The following is a 13,464-nucleotide window of genomic DNA, read 5'->3' on the forward strand; positions in this document are numbered from 1 at the left end:
GCAGGTTATATACCTGGATTTCACCTGATGGCATGCATAGGAATCAGATCGATTACATATGTGGAAAGAACCGCTGGAGAAGTTCAATATCGGCTGTGAAAACTAGTTCAACATAATGATTTCAAATTTAAGTGATATCCTAATATGTACCAAAACATTCTTTTTTAATGGCATAGTAATATCCCATTGTATGGCTCATAAAGAGCTCTGGTGGCATAGTGCATAACGTGGTAGGCTGCTAACTAAAACGTCAGTGGTATGAGTCCACAGGTAGTTCCGAAGGAGGAAGATAGGCCACCTTGTCCTGTATATATTTACAGCCTCAGAAACCTGACTGGAGGTCGCCGTGAATCAAAATCAACTTGACAGCAGTGGGCTGGATTTGAGTCTGACTTATACCTCATTTGGTTGCTCTGATAGACATCTACTGATAGACATGGGTTATCACCACTTTTTGGCTTTTATTAAGAATACTGTAAAGTCAGTTATTTTAAAGATAGTATTTTTTATATGATGGTTCTGAAAACTATCTTGAAAAGAAACTTAGAGGACCAGACCAGCAGGCCAACGGGTAAGAGTCAAAGATACTCCCTTTTTATTGTCCTGTCTACAAAAGTCAGTCCTTGATAAGTGTTTTATGCATTTTACCTCATTTAAGGGAAAAAAAAACCAAACCCTCATCATTCTTATACCTATTCTAGAGAGCTTTGATATCTAGTGGTAAGGAGTTGCACTGCCAACCTCAAGGCATGCGGTTCAAATCCACCAGCTCCTCCTCAGGAGAAAGATGGAGCATCTCCTCCCTAGCAATTTACAGCCTCTGAAATCCCATTGGAGGGTCAGCTATGAGTTGGTTCTGACTGGAAGGCACATAACCACATTCCCACTATACACAGCCTTACCTCAATTTCTCATGGCTTTAGTGTGCTCCCTGCATTCAGTGAGTCGATCAGCATCATCATCTCCATCAGCATGGGCTCACCTTCTGGCCCTGTGGCATATTTGGTAATTCTTGCCAAGTTTTTGTAACATTTTTATACACTTGATATACTACATTATCTGGTGGCCTAGTGGTGAGAAGCTGTAACTCCAAAGGCACGTGGTTTAAATCCATCAGCTGTTTGTTTGAAGGGAGAAGGATGAGCAATCACCTTCCATGTGATTTACTGTCTCTGAAAACTGCCTGAAGGGTCAGCTATGGATTATTTCCAACTCGATGGCACACAACAACAAATAGCTTTTACACACACTGGGAAAACAATTCATGCAACTCATTTTATTGCAATACTCACTCTATCACAGTTGTCTGGAACCAAGCTTGCATGTAGTCTAGGAAAAGGAGGCTCAGGGGAAGAGGGACACAAGCCAGCACCCAGGCTCTGGCAGTAGAGCTGGTGGTTGAGGCAGATCTGAGTCTGCGCATGCGCCTGTCCTGTGACTGCAGGAGGGACAGAGGCTTCTGCAGGACAGCCACTCCGCCTCAGACGTTATCCAGGTGCAGCTGCAGGAGCTGGGAGAGCTCTGGGACAAGCTACAGGGCAACTGCCAGAGGAAAACGGCCAAGCTTCAGGAGGCCTGCAAGGTGGGGTTGCACAAGCCAGTGGGGCAGGCTGGATGGGCAGCATGCCAGTCTTCAGCATGCTCACCCCATGTTCTGCCCCAGGTCCTGTGCATACAACGGAGTGTAGAGGAGCTAGAGAGCTGGCTGGAACCCATAGAGGCGGAGCTGCAAGACCCTGTGGGAGGGCAGGACCTCCCTGCGGTGAATGAGCTCCTGAGGGCCCAGGGAGACCTGGAGGCAGCAGTGGACGAGCAGGCCCGGCAGGCAAGGGCCCTGCTGGACCAGATCCAGGCCTTCTCCCCGGAAAGGCACGCCCACAACACAGATGAGCAGGCCCGGCTGCTGCTCCTTAGGTGGGTCCACCTGGGCCCCATCCAGGAGCACCTCCTCCCCCTCGCCTTCCTGAAGGGGTGCCCAGCCCTGCCCACAGCTCTCTGTATGTCGTGACATTTCTATCAAGCATAAAGGGCACAGAATTGGGGAGTCGTGTCACTGTAATACCCACAACCATGGTCCCCCTCCTCTCTGGACCCCACCCTCTGTTGCCACTGCCACAGGTTCCAGTTGTTGTTAGGAGCCATCGTGACCCTATAAACAGTCGATCTGAACCCTGTCCTATCCTGTGTCTCCCTCACAACCACTGACATATTTGAGCTCATTGCAGTGGTCACTGTGTCAATCCATCCGGTTGAGGGTCTTCCTCTCTTCCACCATCCCTCCACCTTTCCAAACATGATGTCCCTCTCCCAGGTTCGAGAGTCTGAGGGAACCCCTGCAGGAGCGCAGGGCAGCCCTGGAAGCCCGGAACCTCCTCTACCAGTTCTTCAGGGACGTGGACGAGGAGCTGGACTGGGTGCAGGAGAAGCTGCCCCTGGCTGTGGCCCAGGACTGCGGCCAGAGCCTGAGCGCCGTGCGCCACCTGCAGGAGAAGCACCAGGTGCCCGCCCGCCCCTGGGGTAGAGGAGGAGGATGACGCCCAGGTGGGGCGAGGCTTCTGCCCAGAAGACGACGCCTGTGGCTCAGCTAGGAGCTCTCCTTGTCACAGGCTTGCAGGGGGGAGGGGTAATCCTGATCAGGCGGACAGTAGACTCTCTAGGAAAAGGTCAGTGGGGTCCCATGAGGCTTCAGGCACAACTGTAAGGAATCTTCGGAGGACTCTGCCTGCCCACAGAACTTCCTTTTCCCCACAGAACTTAGAGCATGAGATACGCAGCCACGAGACCCTGACCCAGGTGGTGGTGGGCACCGGGCACAAGCTGGTGCAGGCGGGGCACTTCGCAGCGCCGGAGGTGGCCGCGCGGGTGCAGCGGCTAGAGGGCGCTGTGGGCCGCCTGCGGGCGGAGATGGAGCAGAGGAGGCGGCTGCTGCGCCAGGCGGAGGAGGTGCAGCAGATCCTGATGGAGGTGAGGGGACTTGGGGAGTGCTGGGCCCAAATGTAACCCCCACGTGGGGCTCCTGGCTCTCATGTATCTTCTGTCACCTGAACCAAATGGTCTCCTGCCTCCGGAAGCTCCTTTTGCAAGTTTCTCAAAGACAAGACTGTTGGGTTATTTAATTTCCTTCTGTCCTCTAAGAGGGACATCTGGTAGCCTAATGAGTAAGAAGTTCCCACTGTCAACTAAAGGCAGGAAGTTCAAATCCATTAGCCACTCAGCGGCAGAAAGATGGTCAGTCTCCTCTTCTGCAATTTAAAGCCTCTAAAAACTCGCTGGAGTGTCAGCTATGAGTCAATTCTGACTTGATGGCACACAATAACACGTCTTCTAAAGCAGTGGTTTTCAGCTAGTGTTTCACATTTAGAATCATCTGGAATCTTTTTTTAACATGTAGGATGAGCCATTTATTCCATGGCTTAATGTTGCATAGTATTTGCTCTGTTTCTTTTTATTGTGATTTGAGAATAAATGAGTTTTGCATCAACCAGGCATACACATTTTGCTTAATGACATTAGATACAAGGCCCACCATGTCCCTTTACTCCTCTTTCCATTCATCCTCCTACCCTACCCCTTCCTGCCTTCTCAGATTTATGCTGCTCTTTGGATCCTGTACAGTTGATTTTGCAAAGGAGTCAGTCAGCACCTCTCAGTGTTACGGTTCCATCTTGCTGTTGTTAGGTACCATCAATTCACCAGTGACTCATAGCAACCCTATGTACAACAGCCTGAAGCCTGCCCTGTTCTGAGCCGGTCTCACTGACTCAGACACACCAAGCCCCACTGCCCCAGTTACTCCCACTGGACCAATTGGCAGGACCATGAAATATGTTTCAGAGATTGAGGTCGTTAACAATTATAGCTTGCTTGGCTCCACAGTCAACACTCTTAGCACCATCAGTCAGGAAATCAAAAGAGGAATTGCACTGGAAAAATCAGCTGTCAGGGACCTCTCCAGAGTACTGAGAAGCAATGATGTCAGTCTAGAGACTAAGGTGCGCCTCCAGCCCATGGTCTTCATAATTACTTGCTATGCATTAGAAAACTGGACAATGACTAAGGATGACAGAAGAATAGATGCCTTTGAATTGTGGTTCTGGAGAAGAGTCTTGAACAGACCATGGACTGCCAAGAAAACAAATAGGTCTGTCTCAGAGAGGATGAAACCAAGTTTATTCTTGGAGGCTAGGATTTTTAAGCTCCATCTCTCTTACTTTGGGCACGTGGCCAGGAGGGACTGGTCCTTGGAGAAGGACATCATGCTTGGAAGGGTGGAGGGACAGAGCAGGAGAGGAAGATCCCGCATGAGATGGATTGATACTGTTCATCTTAGAGGCATGTACATTGTCTGGTGAAAAGTTAAACCACAAGGATGAGTTTTGTCACCTAGATCCTTTAAAAGGTACATTCCATTCTAAATCTTTAGGCGAGGGAACCAGGAAGAAGCACTTTTAAATGTTCTCCATGAGAGCAGCTAAAATTAAAAAACTATGACTCATACTAAAATGCTATTGAAGAGTTGGGGAAGCTGGCTCTAGTAGTCTATTGGGAATATTAAATGATAAACCACTCTATGAAATAATGTGGTGGTTTATTTTAAAATTGGTATATAATTTATGTAAAACTCAGCAGTCACACTCCTGAGCATTTGTTTATTCTAGAGAAATGAAAATGAGGTTCACACAAGTATTTGTCTATAATTGTTCATAGCCACTTACTGTGTAATTGTCAAAATCTGGAAACAACTAAATGGTCTTCAACAGGTGAATGATTAAACAAATTATAGTTCAAAATCAGGAAGGGATCATGTCTCCATAACTTTTCAGTCTATATGCAGAACAAATCATTCAGGATGTTGGACTTTATGAGGAGAAATATGGCTTCAGGATTGGAGGAAGATTCATCAACAATCTACGTTAAGCAGATGATACAAACTTGCTTGCTGAAACTAAGGAAGTGCCTGCTGCAGGTCAAGGACTGTAGTCTTCAACATGGTTTGAAGCTCAACATCAAGAAGACAATGATTCTTACCACTGGTCCAATTGGCAGCACCATGATGGATGGAGAAGAGATTGAGGTTGTTAACAAGTATAGCTTGCTCAGCTCCACAATCAACACTCTTGGCACCAGCAGTCAGAAAATCAAAAGAGGAATTGCATTAGGTAAATCTGCTGTCGGGGACCTCTCCAGTGTACTGAGAAGCAACAATGTCAGTCTAGAGACTAAGATGCTCCTAATCCAGGTCTTCGCAGTTACTTGCTATGCATCAGAGAGCTGGACCATGATTAAGAATGATAGAAGAATTGATGACTTTGAGTTGTGGTGCTGGAGAAGTCTTGAACATACCATGGACCACCAAGAAAACAAATAGATGTATCTTGGAGAGGGTAAAACCAAGTTTCTCTTTGGAAGCCAGGGTTTTGAAGTTCTGTCTCACATACTTTGGGCATGGGGCCTGGAGGGACCGATCCTTGGAGAAAGATATCATGCTCAGAAGGGTGGAGCGACAGTGTAGGAGAGGAAGACCCCAGATGAGATGGATTGATACAGTAACTAGGGCAAAGCATGTAGGTGTGTTGGAGTCAGTGAGATTAGCTCAGGACAGGACAGGCTTCAGAGCTGTTGTACATATGGTCATTGAGTCACAAGCGACTCAATGGCACACAACAACATTTATGTACACCATGGAGTACAACACAATAAAGAAAAAGGTGAACTTGCATAACAACAACTTGGATGGATCTTAAGGGCATATGCCAAGTAAGGGGCAGGAGGAGGTGGAATCCCAATCTTGAAAGATTCTATTTATATGTTGTTGTTTTTGTTGTTGGGTGCTATTGAGTTGATTACAACCTATAACAACCCTATGAACAGCAGGTCTGAACTTAGCCCTAGTCTTCTCATCTTCACCATCTCTGATGTGTTTGAGCCCACTGTTACAGTCACTATGTCAGTCCATCTTTCAAAGGGTCTTCCTCCCTTTCTCTGACCCTTCACCTTCCCAGCATTATGTCCAAAGTATGTGGGACGGAGATTCATCATCCTTGCCTCTGAGGAGCACACTGGTTGAATTTCCTCTGAAACAGATTTGTTTATTCTTTTGACAGTTTGTGGGATAGTCAGTAGTCTTCTCCAACACAACTCCAAGACATCAAAAATTATAGGCTGGAAAATAAATTAGGAGTTGCCAGAATTTAAGGATGGTTATAGAAGATGCCACAGGGAGCTCTCTGGGGTGATAGAATAGTTCTGTATCTGGATTGCAGAAGTGGCTACACAAACCCACAGGTGATAAATTGACATAGACCCTACACACACCAGGTACCCGTGTCTGTTTCCTGGGGTCACCCACATCTCCCATGTCACCACAGCTCTTGGAAGCAGAATCCTGGTTGGCTGAGCGGGCCTCTATCCTGGACAGCAAGGACATGGGCCAGAGTGCCGAGGCCACCCAGGCCCTCCTGAGACGGCTGGAGGCCACCAAGAGAGACCTGGAGGGGTTCAGCATTAACATCAAGAGGCTGCAGGAGATGGCCTTGCTTCTGGAAAGCACACAGAACCCAGACAGGTAGGGAGCTGCACCCAGGGGGTATGGCTGGAAGAGGGGCACTGCAGAGGCAGCTCATGGCTGCGTCCCACACAGGCAGAAAGGGACTACAGTCCAGGCTGTGTCTTCTTGCTGCAGCTCCAAGGTGCTGGGCCAGCTATCGTCAGTGAGGGACACTCACACGGGGCTACTGCAGGCTGCAGAGAGCCGGGGTCAGCTCCTGCAGGAGCAGCTGCAGATGCACCAGCTGGAGCAAGAGGCCCTGATCCTCACCACCTGGCTGGCCAGCAAGGTGGCCACTGCTGAGTCTGAGGACTATGGGCAGGACCTAAAGGACGTCGAGGTGAGTCACCCCCAAGCAAACCTGGAGGAGAGTGGATTGAAACTTGCTAGCTGAAGCAAGGAAGATCTGCAGTTCAGGGTGGATAGGAAGCTGGAGTGGGCAAAGATGGAACAGTGGGGGGACCTCCAGGCCCTGAAAGGCCCCCTGAGTTCTCAAACCAGGGATGAGGAACGTGGGAGGAATCAGATCCTGCTCATCCCCTCATGAGTTTCCAGAAATGCTGAGACATACTCCAGAGTGACCCTCTCTGGCCCCCCATTCTCACAGGTGCTGGAAGAGAAGTTTAATGCTTTCAGAAAGGATGTCCAGAGCCTGGGGCAGGCCAAGGTCCAGGCTTTGAGGGAGCTGGCGGGCGCCCTGGAACGGGGGACACCCAGATGCTATCCTCAGATCCAAGCCCACATGAGCAGAATCGAGGCCACTTGGGAGAGGCTGGACAGGGCAATGAAAACCCGCACGGAGGTAGGTGCCCACAGGCCAGACCAGGAGAAGCCAAGGGAGAAAGGGCAAGCAGACACTGCACAGATGTGTGGGCACATGAGGGCGTCCTTGCTCACATCTGTTAATGCACATAATGTGTGTCAAGGGCTGGCTCTCTCTAACTAACACTCAGCGCCAATCAGATTGGAAGCCCCAAAGTCTTCCAGTCTCTCCTACCCATCTCTGTCAATTTGGTTTCCTCCCAGCACAGGTCACACCTCAAAGAAGAACCAAGCAGTGTGTCTGATTAGCTTTTAAAGTCCTCTAAATGCTCCCTGAGCACAAGCTTTGGTTTCACTAAGACACACAACTGCTCAGTCTCTTCCTGTTAACCTCACAGGTGTTAACGTGCTGTTGGAGCGTCTGCATCTCTCACGCACCCCTCTCCTAATCTACATACACTCAGGGGATTTCTATATCAAGTAAATCTACTGTTTTCTTCTGTGATCTTAGCTCTTAACCACAGCTGCTTGTTTCTATAACAGAAGCTCAGCTCATTGAGAGAGCTCTGGTGGCTTAGTGGTAAGGAGTTGAGCTGCCAACCTAAAGTCATGCAGTTCAAATCCACCAGCTATTTCACTAGGGAAAGATGGGCAGTCTCTATCCTTACAATTAAACTGAGTCTGTAAACCCACTGAAAGGTTCCGACTCAACGGTACATAACAACAACAGCAACAGTTCATTGAGCTCCTGATTGATTCCAAAGCCTGGAATACACTGACTCCAGAGATTCTGGGCACAGTGGCCTCTAGGTTGACCTGGCCCTCTCGCTCACCCTGTCGAAAGAGCCTAGACACAGCCCCCCATCCCTAAAAGCAGCCCGCTCCCAACAGTCGGCCCATCCTCACATGTCCCGTGGGTCCCACCTCTTTGCCTCCCTCACAGGAGGTACATGAAGACCCTCTTCTCACTGATGGCCCTGTGGCCCACCACTCCATCAATAATACCACACATTTATGGAGTTACCATATCTAGGGCATTTTCTGTACAAAACAAACCAAACTCACTATCTTGGAGTCATCTCCAACCCATTGTGGTCCTAACCTTGTAGGGCAGAGTAGAACTGCCCATAGGGTTTCAAAGCTGTAGATCCTGGTAGAAGGAGGCAGCTTCATAACTCTCCTACAGCACTGTTGGTGGATTTGAGCCGTTGAACTTCTAGTTAGCAGCTGGACATCTTAACCACAGCACCCACTGAACTCCTTTCTTTTTTGTATGAAGGGGTCATAAATGGGTCACCAAGTCCACACCCTCCTTGTTTTAATGGGGGAGGGGGGATTTGAGGTGGAGGGCAGAGGGGACATGTTCCCAGGGAGAAAGGTGCCCCTGGAGGGCACAGCACACGAGCAGGCCCGCCCTCCTTCCCCAGAGCCTGGCTGCAGCCCGCGCAATCCGGAGCTTCCACAAGGCAGCGGGGGAGCTCCAGGGCTGGATGCAGGAGAAGGTCGCCATGATGGAGGGAGCTGGTGACGGCCACAACCTGCCCTCTGTGCAGGCCCTGCAGCACCAGCACAGACTCCTCGAGGTGAGGAACCCCGTGTGAGGCCCTCCCCAGGGGTGTGGTATAGGCCAGCCCCCACCACTGCAGTAAGTGCAGGCCCACTCGCCCCCAAGGCTGCCTGCACCTCCCCTCAAGAAACCGAGATCCCGCAGGGCACCCTGGCTTAGCCAAGGCTGAGGGTCCATGAAGCAGAGCAGGAGCAGCGCCTCCCAGTGGGGAGAATGAGCCTGCTCTCGTGTTGTGACTGCAGAGGGAACTGGCAGCTGTGGAGAAGGAGGCAGCCCGGGTGAGGATGGAGGCAGAGCAACTGAGCCAGCTACACCCTGCAGCCCAGAAGCGCCTGGAAGAGCAGCTGGCTGGCGTGCAGGAGGCCTGGGCCACGCTGGACTCGAAAGCCCAGCAGCGGGGCCGGCAGCTGGAGTGGGCTGCTCAGGGCCACGCCTTCCTCAGGCGCTGCGGGGAACTGCTGTAGGTGTTGGGGTTCTGGGCTCCACCTGTCCTGCAGGATGGGGGTCCACCCACTCTTCAGGGCTGGGCTCCCCTTCTTCTGCTCAGCTTGTTCCCAGCCCTTGCCTCCCCAGCCCTGTCCTGCCCTCCCAGTGCTGAGGCATGTCTACTCCCACCCACAGCACATGGGCTCAGGAAAGGCAGGCGCTGTTGTCCTCAGAGAGGCTGTCGGATGCTGAGCAGCTCATCAGACAGCAGGAAGAGCTGAGGCAGGAGATCATGGAGCTCTGCCTTCAAGCCCAGGATGTGCGGCAGGAAGGACAGCAGCTCCTGAACAACAGCCACTTCATGGCCCCAGAGGTGTGAGCACAGAGCATGGGCTGAGGGGTGAGCTGGGACACAGGCTTCTTAATAGACTCCAGTCTCCCTGACCCCAAGTGGCTCTGAGTATGTCACCTGCAGCATCAGTGCCTTGGCTTCACTCCATTCACCCAGCTGAAGAATCAGTCCACTTAGGAGAGACTGGAGCGGATGGTGCTCAAGTACTGAAGGCAGGCTACAGTCATTTCAGTGGCCTGTGAGCAAGCCAATTTTAGTGTAAAGTTTAGAAAGGCTATTGCTGGTCTTGCTCAAAAATGTCAGTGTAGGCCTAGGCCTTCTGGAGTGCTAGGCCAAGAGGCTAGGTGAGGAGACAGAAGTGGCGGTGAAAAGCAAAGACAGATTTATTAGGAAAGATACATCCCAAAGGAAGGGACGAGTTGTCTCACAAGGAAAGGAAGTAATGCAGGAGGCACTGTGCCACTGAGCTGAGGTCATATATAAGACTTCTTCATCTGGGCATACCTGGGGCTGGAGTCTGAGCCAATGAGTTATTATCTTGGAGAGTTCAAAGTTTGGTAGACTGTCCTTATTCCAGTCCATTATCCTGGACATCACTCATGCATGAGCTTCCACCTCCCTTATCTGGTTGGCATTTGCCCCAACATTCTCTCGACCCAGTTTTGCCTCATTCACCTAACTCTGACCCTAACTCCACCTCTGCCTCCATCCCACCTGGCCCAGATCACAGAGTGTCTGCAAGAGCTGGACAGGCAGCTGCAGGAGCTCCAGGAGGCCTGGGCCCTGAACCGGGAGCACTGCCAGGAGTACCAGGGCCTGCAACAGCTTCAGCAGACACTGGACCAGGCTGAGGCCTGGCTGGACTCCCAAGAGGACCTCCTGCTGGACCCCAACTGTGGAGTGAGTGGAGGCCACAGTCTCTGGAGGCTACTGTGGTGGGCAGATGTGCTGCTCTCCTGGCTCACTGGTCACCAAGGCCCGGTCACAAGGGGTAAAGGGAAGGTCCTGCCAAGCACAAGGCCCCACCCTGGTTTACTTCCTCCCAGAATTCAGTGTCGGATGTGGAGTTGCTGCTCCGCAAGCACCAGGACTTAGAACAGCGGCTAGCAGCCCAGGAGGCCAAGCTTGTCCCGCTGCAGAGGGGAACCAAGGTGAGGAGAAGGTGGGGTAAGGATGCAGAGAGAAGGGGGCGAAGGCAAGTGGGGTGGGAATACCCCCTGGTCCAGCCTGAGGTGGTGTGGGCCAGAGCATTGAGCCCACACCCCTGACTCCCTCAGAAGGTCCCCTCAGGAAAACTCTATCCCTTTCTAGTCTCGTCATCCAGTGATCAGGGAAGGACAGGGCACCACGGTGGACTGGGAGTAAAGAGAGGTTTTTTAAGCAAAAACCAGAGATTAGGAACAATGAGCACATAGGAGCTCTCTGGAAATAGAATCGAGATATATATATATATATATATATATATTTACATTTTATTTTATTTTATTATTTTTGTCTGTGTACTGTCAAATCGGATCTGACAGGTACAGGAGGAGATTGCCCCTCCTTCTCCAGCAGAGCATCTGGTGGATTTGAACCTTGTACCTCTGGGATTGCAGTGCAGCTTCTTGCCACTAGTCCACCAGAGCTTCCTTCAGAATCGACATATTTTTTAAACTTTATGAGATAAAATTCATAATAAATGTACAGTTTTCATCACTTTGAAGACTACACGTCAGTGCTTCTTAGTAAATTCAGTCTTTTTTCTTAAATTCACAGTTTTATATAACCATCAGCTTTGCAATTTCAGAACATTCATGTTGTTGTTGTTATTGCTGCTGAAAGAAACTCACAGCTACTAAGCAGTCATGAGCGTGGGATTTTGAGGAGAGAGGCTGGATGTAGGGCCTGCAGTCTGACCTGGCTCAGCTCCCTCCCTAGGGAGGAAAGAAGCTGTTGGTCAAGTGAAAACCATAGATTTAAAACATGGGGACGCTGGCCCAGGGCAGCCTACTGACTAACCTCAAACAGAGGCTAAGATGAGGGACCTACACCCAGCTGTCGCCAGCAGGTCACACACACCGTCTTCACCACCACCTCTTCCCACGGGGCAATGGGCCAGGCAGAAGGGGCCCAGCAGGACTAGGGTTGGAAGGGCTGAGGCTCCCCACTCTTGAGCCAGATCCTGATGATAGAAGCATTGGGCATAGGAAACAGGGTGGGGGTACCTGAGCAAACTTGCAGAGGGAACCTCCCTTCTGTGCTGATCTAGCCATAATCTCCCTGGGCCCCTCTTATATTTCAGGAGGCAAAGGGTGCCCCTGCCATAAAGGGTGTACCGGAGCCGCTCCTGCCTGGAAGAAGGCAGGTAAGTGCTGGGATGTCTGTTATCTGGGAAGCTCCCTCTGTACAACCTTCTGAAGGCCCAGGGTAGAGGGCATCTGGGCTTGGCCCCCTGGTAGTGTGGACTCTGTGGACACCCCTACCACCACCACTCAGTGGGCAGTTTGGGTTCTTGAGGCCACATCAGTTTCTTCTCCCACCTCCTGCCCTTCTTCCTCTTCTTGGTTTTCCTATGAGAATCACTCCCTGAATGAGTGAAGGGACCTTACTGAAGCCCTCAGTTGCTAACCGAAAGACTGGCGGTTTGAACCCACCCGTGATGTGCTCTTAAGGATTACAGCCTAGAAAGCCCTATAGTTTCCTAGGATAGCAGAACTGCTCTGTCACATTGAGTTCCTTGGGTCATACTGTGTTACTAGGCATGAGAATCCATCAACAACTGGTTGGCTGCAGATAATTCTTTGAGGATAAAAGTGGGAGTGACAACATCTATAGAAGAATCAAGGGTGAACAAAGGTTTACAATCCCTGCACAGGCTGAGAAAGGAACTGGTAGAAAAGGAGAGTAGATGACAGGAATGACGTGGGAAGAGAAGGATCCCTGTGGATCTAAATGTTGGAGCCAAGGTTGAGTCATGACCAGAGGGGCATCTCTTCCTGTGAGGCAGGAAGCGAGGATAGACTAAGCATTGTAGACACAATAAGTTTGGAATGGGTACTGCTTTCAAATTTATGCAAATGTGGATGATCTTAACTATGTTGTAAAAAATATTTGCTTCCTTTAAAAAGTCATCTCTTGCAACTCTTGGTCCATTCCTATCTGGAGTAAAGAAGAATGAAGAAAAACCAAGACTCAAGAAAACAACGTATCCAAAGGAGTAAGAGAGTCTGCAAACCAGGGTGAAACAAGAACTCGATGGTGCCCAGCTTCCACTACCGCCCACTCTGCCTGGGATCACACTAGAGGGTCCTGGCTAGAGTAAGGGGGGAAACAGACCAAAATTTAAAATAATAGAGAAGCCTAGACTTACCGATGTGATAGAGACTGGTGGGGTTCCCCAAGACTATGGCCCTTAGACACCCTTCAAACCTGGAACTTAAACCCACCCTCCAGGATTACCTTTCAGTCAAATAAAAGACAAGCCTCCAAAGTGAACAAATAACACTTGTGAAGAATGTGAACCACATAAGAATAAACAATTGAGACCAAAGAGGCAGCATTTGCCCAAAAGTAAAGCTCAGAAGGCAGGAAGGGGCAAGGAAAGGACAAACGGAACTAAGAACCCAGGGACTACCTACAAAGGATGCTGGTGCACGTCACAAAACAAATGCACATCCTATTTTTGAATGGGAAACTCATTTTTCTCTGTAAACTTTTACTGATATAACAATAAAACATTCCAAAAAATGTTCTCTACGGTTGCTGTTGTTATGTGCCATCTAGTCGCTTGCGACTCATAGCAACCCTACGTACAACATCCCTAAACTG

At 50.0% G+C, this 13,464-nt stretch overlaps 1 protein-coding gene across 1 annotated transcript in view; it reads left to right on the forward strand.

The window, feature by feature from the left end:
* SPTBN5 (spectrin, beta, non-erythrocytic 5) overlaps positions 1 to 13,464 on the forward strand; it is a 61,363-nt gene that overhangs the window by 46,752 nt on the left and 1,147 nt on the right. Inside the window, exons 49-61 of the mRNA XM_006883221.1 lie at positions 1,445 to 1,582; positions 1,664 to 1,914; positions 2,312 to 2,498; positions 2,752 to 2,964; positions 6,369 to 6,565; positions 6,683 to 6,887; positions 7,155 to 7,349; positions 8,737 to 8,892; positions 9,119 to 9,336; positions 9,498 to 9,675; positions 10,378 to 10,554; positions 10,701 to 10,805; positions 11,939 to 12,001. Of these exons, the coding sequence (XP_006883283.1) occupies positions 1,445 to 1,582; positions 1,664 to 1,914; positions 2,312 to 2,498; positions 2,752 to 2,964; positions 6,369 to 6,565; positions 6,683 to 6,887; positions 7,155 to 7,349; positions 8,737 to 8,892; positions 9,119 to 9,336; positions 9,498 to 9,675; positions 10,378 to 10,554; positions 10,701 to 10,805; positions 11,939 to 12,001 (2,283 nt within the window). The remainder of the gene's footprint in view (positions 1 to 1,444; positions 1,583 to 1,663; positions 1,915 to 2,311; positions 2,499 to 2,751; positions 2,965 to 6,368; positions 6,566 to 6,682; positions 6,888 to 7,154; positions 7,350 to 8,736; positions 8,893 to 9,118; positions 9,337 to 9,497; positions 9,676 to 10,377; positions 10,555 to 10,700; positions 10,806 to 11,938; positions 12,002 to 13,464) is intronic.

Source organism: Elephantulus edwardii, unplaced genomic scaffold, assembly GCF_000299155.1.
Source record: "Elephantulus edwardii isolate Elephantulus edwardi_28Jun2011 unplaced genomic scaffold, EleEdw1.0 scaffold00026, whole genome shotgun sequence".
NCBI classification, from domain to species: Eukaryota; Metazoa; Chordata; class Mammalia; order Macroscelidea; family Macroscelididae; genus Elephantulus; species Elephantulus edwardii.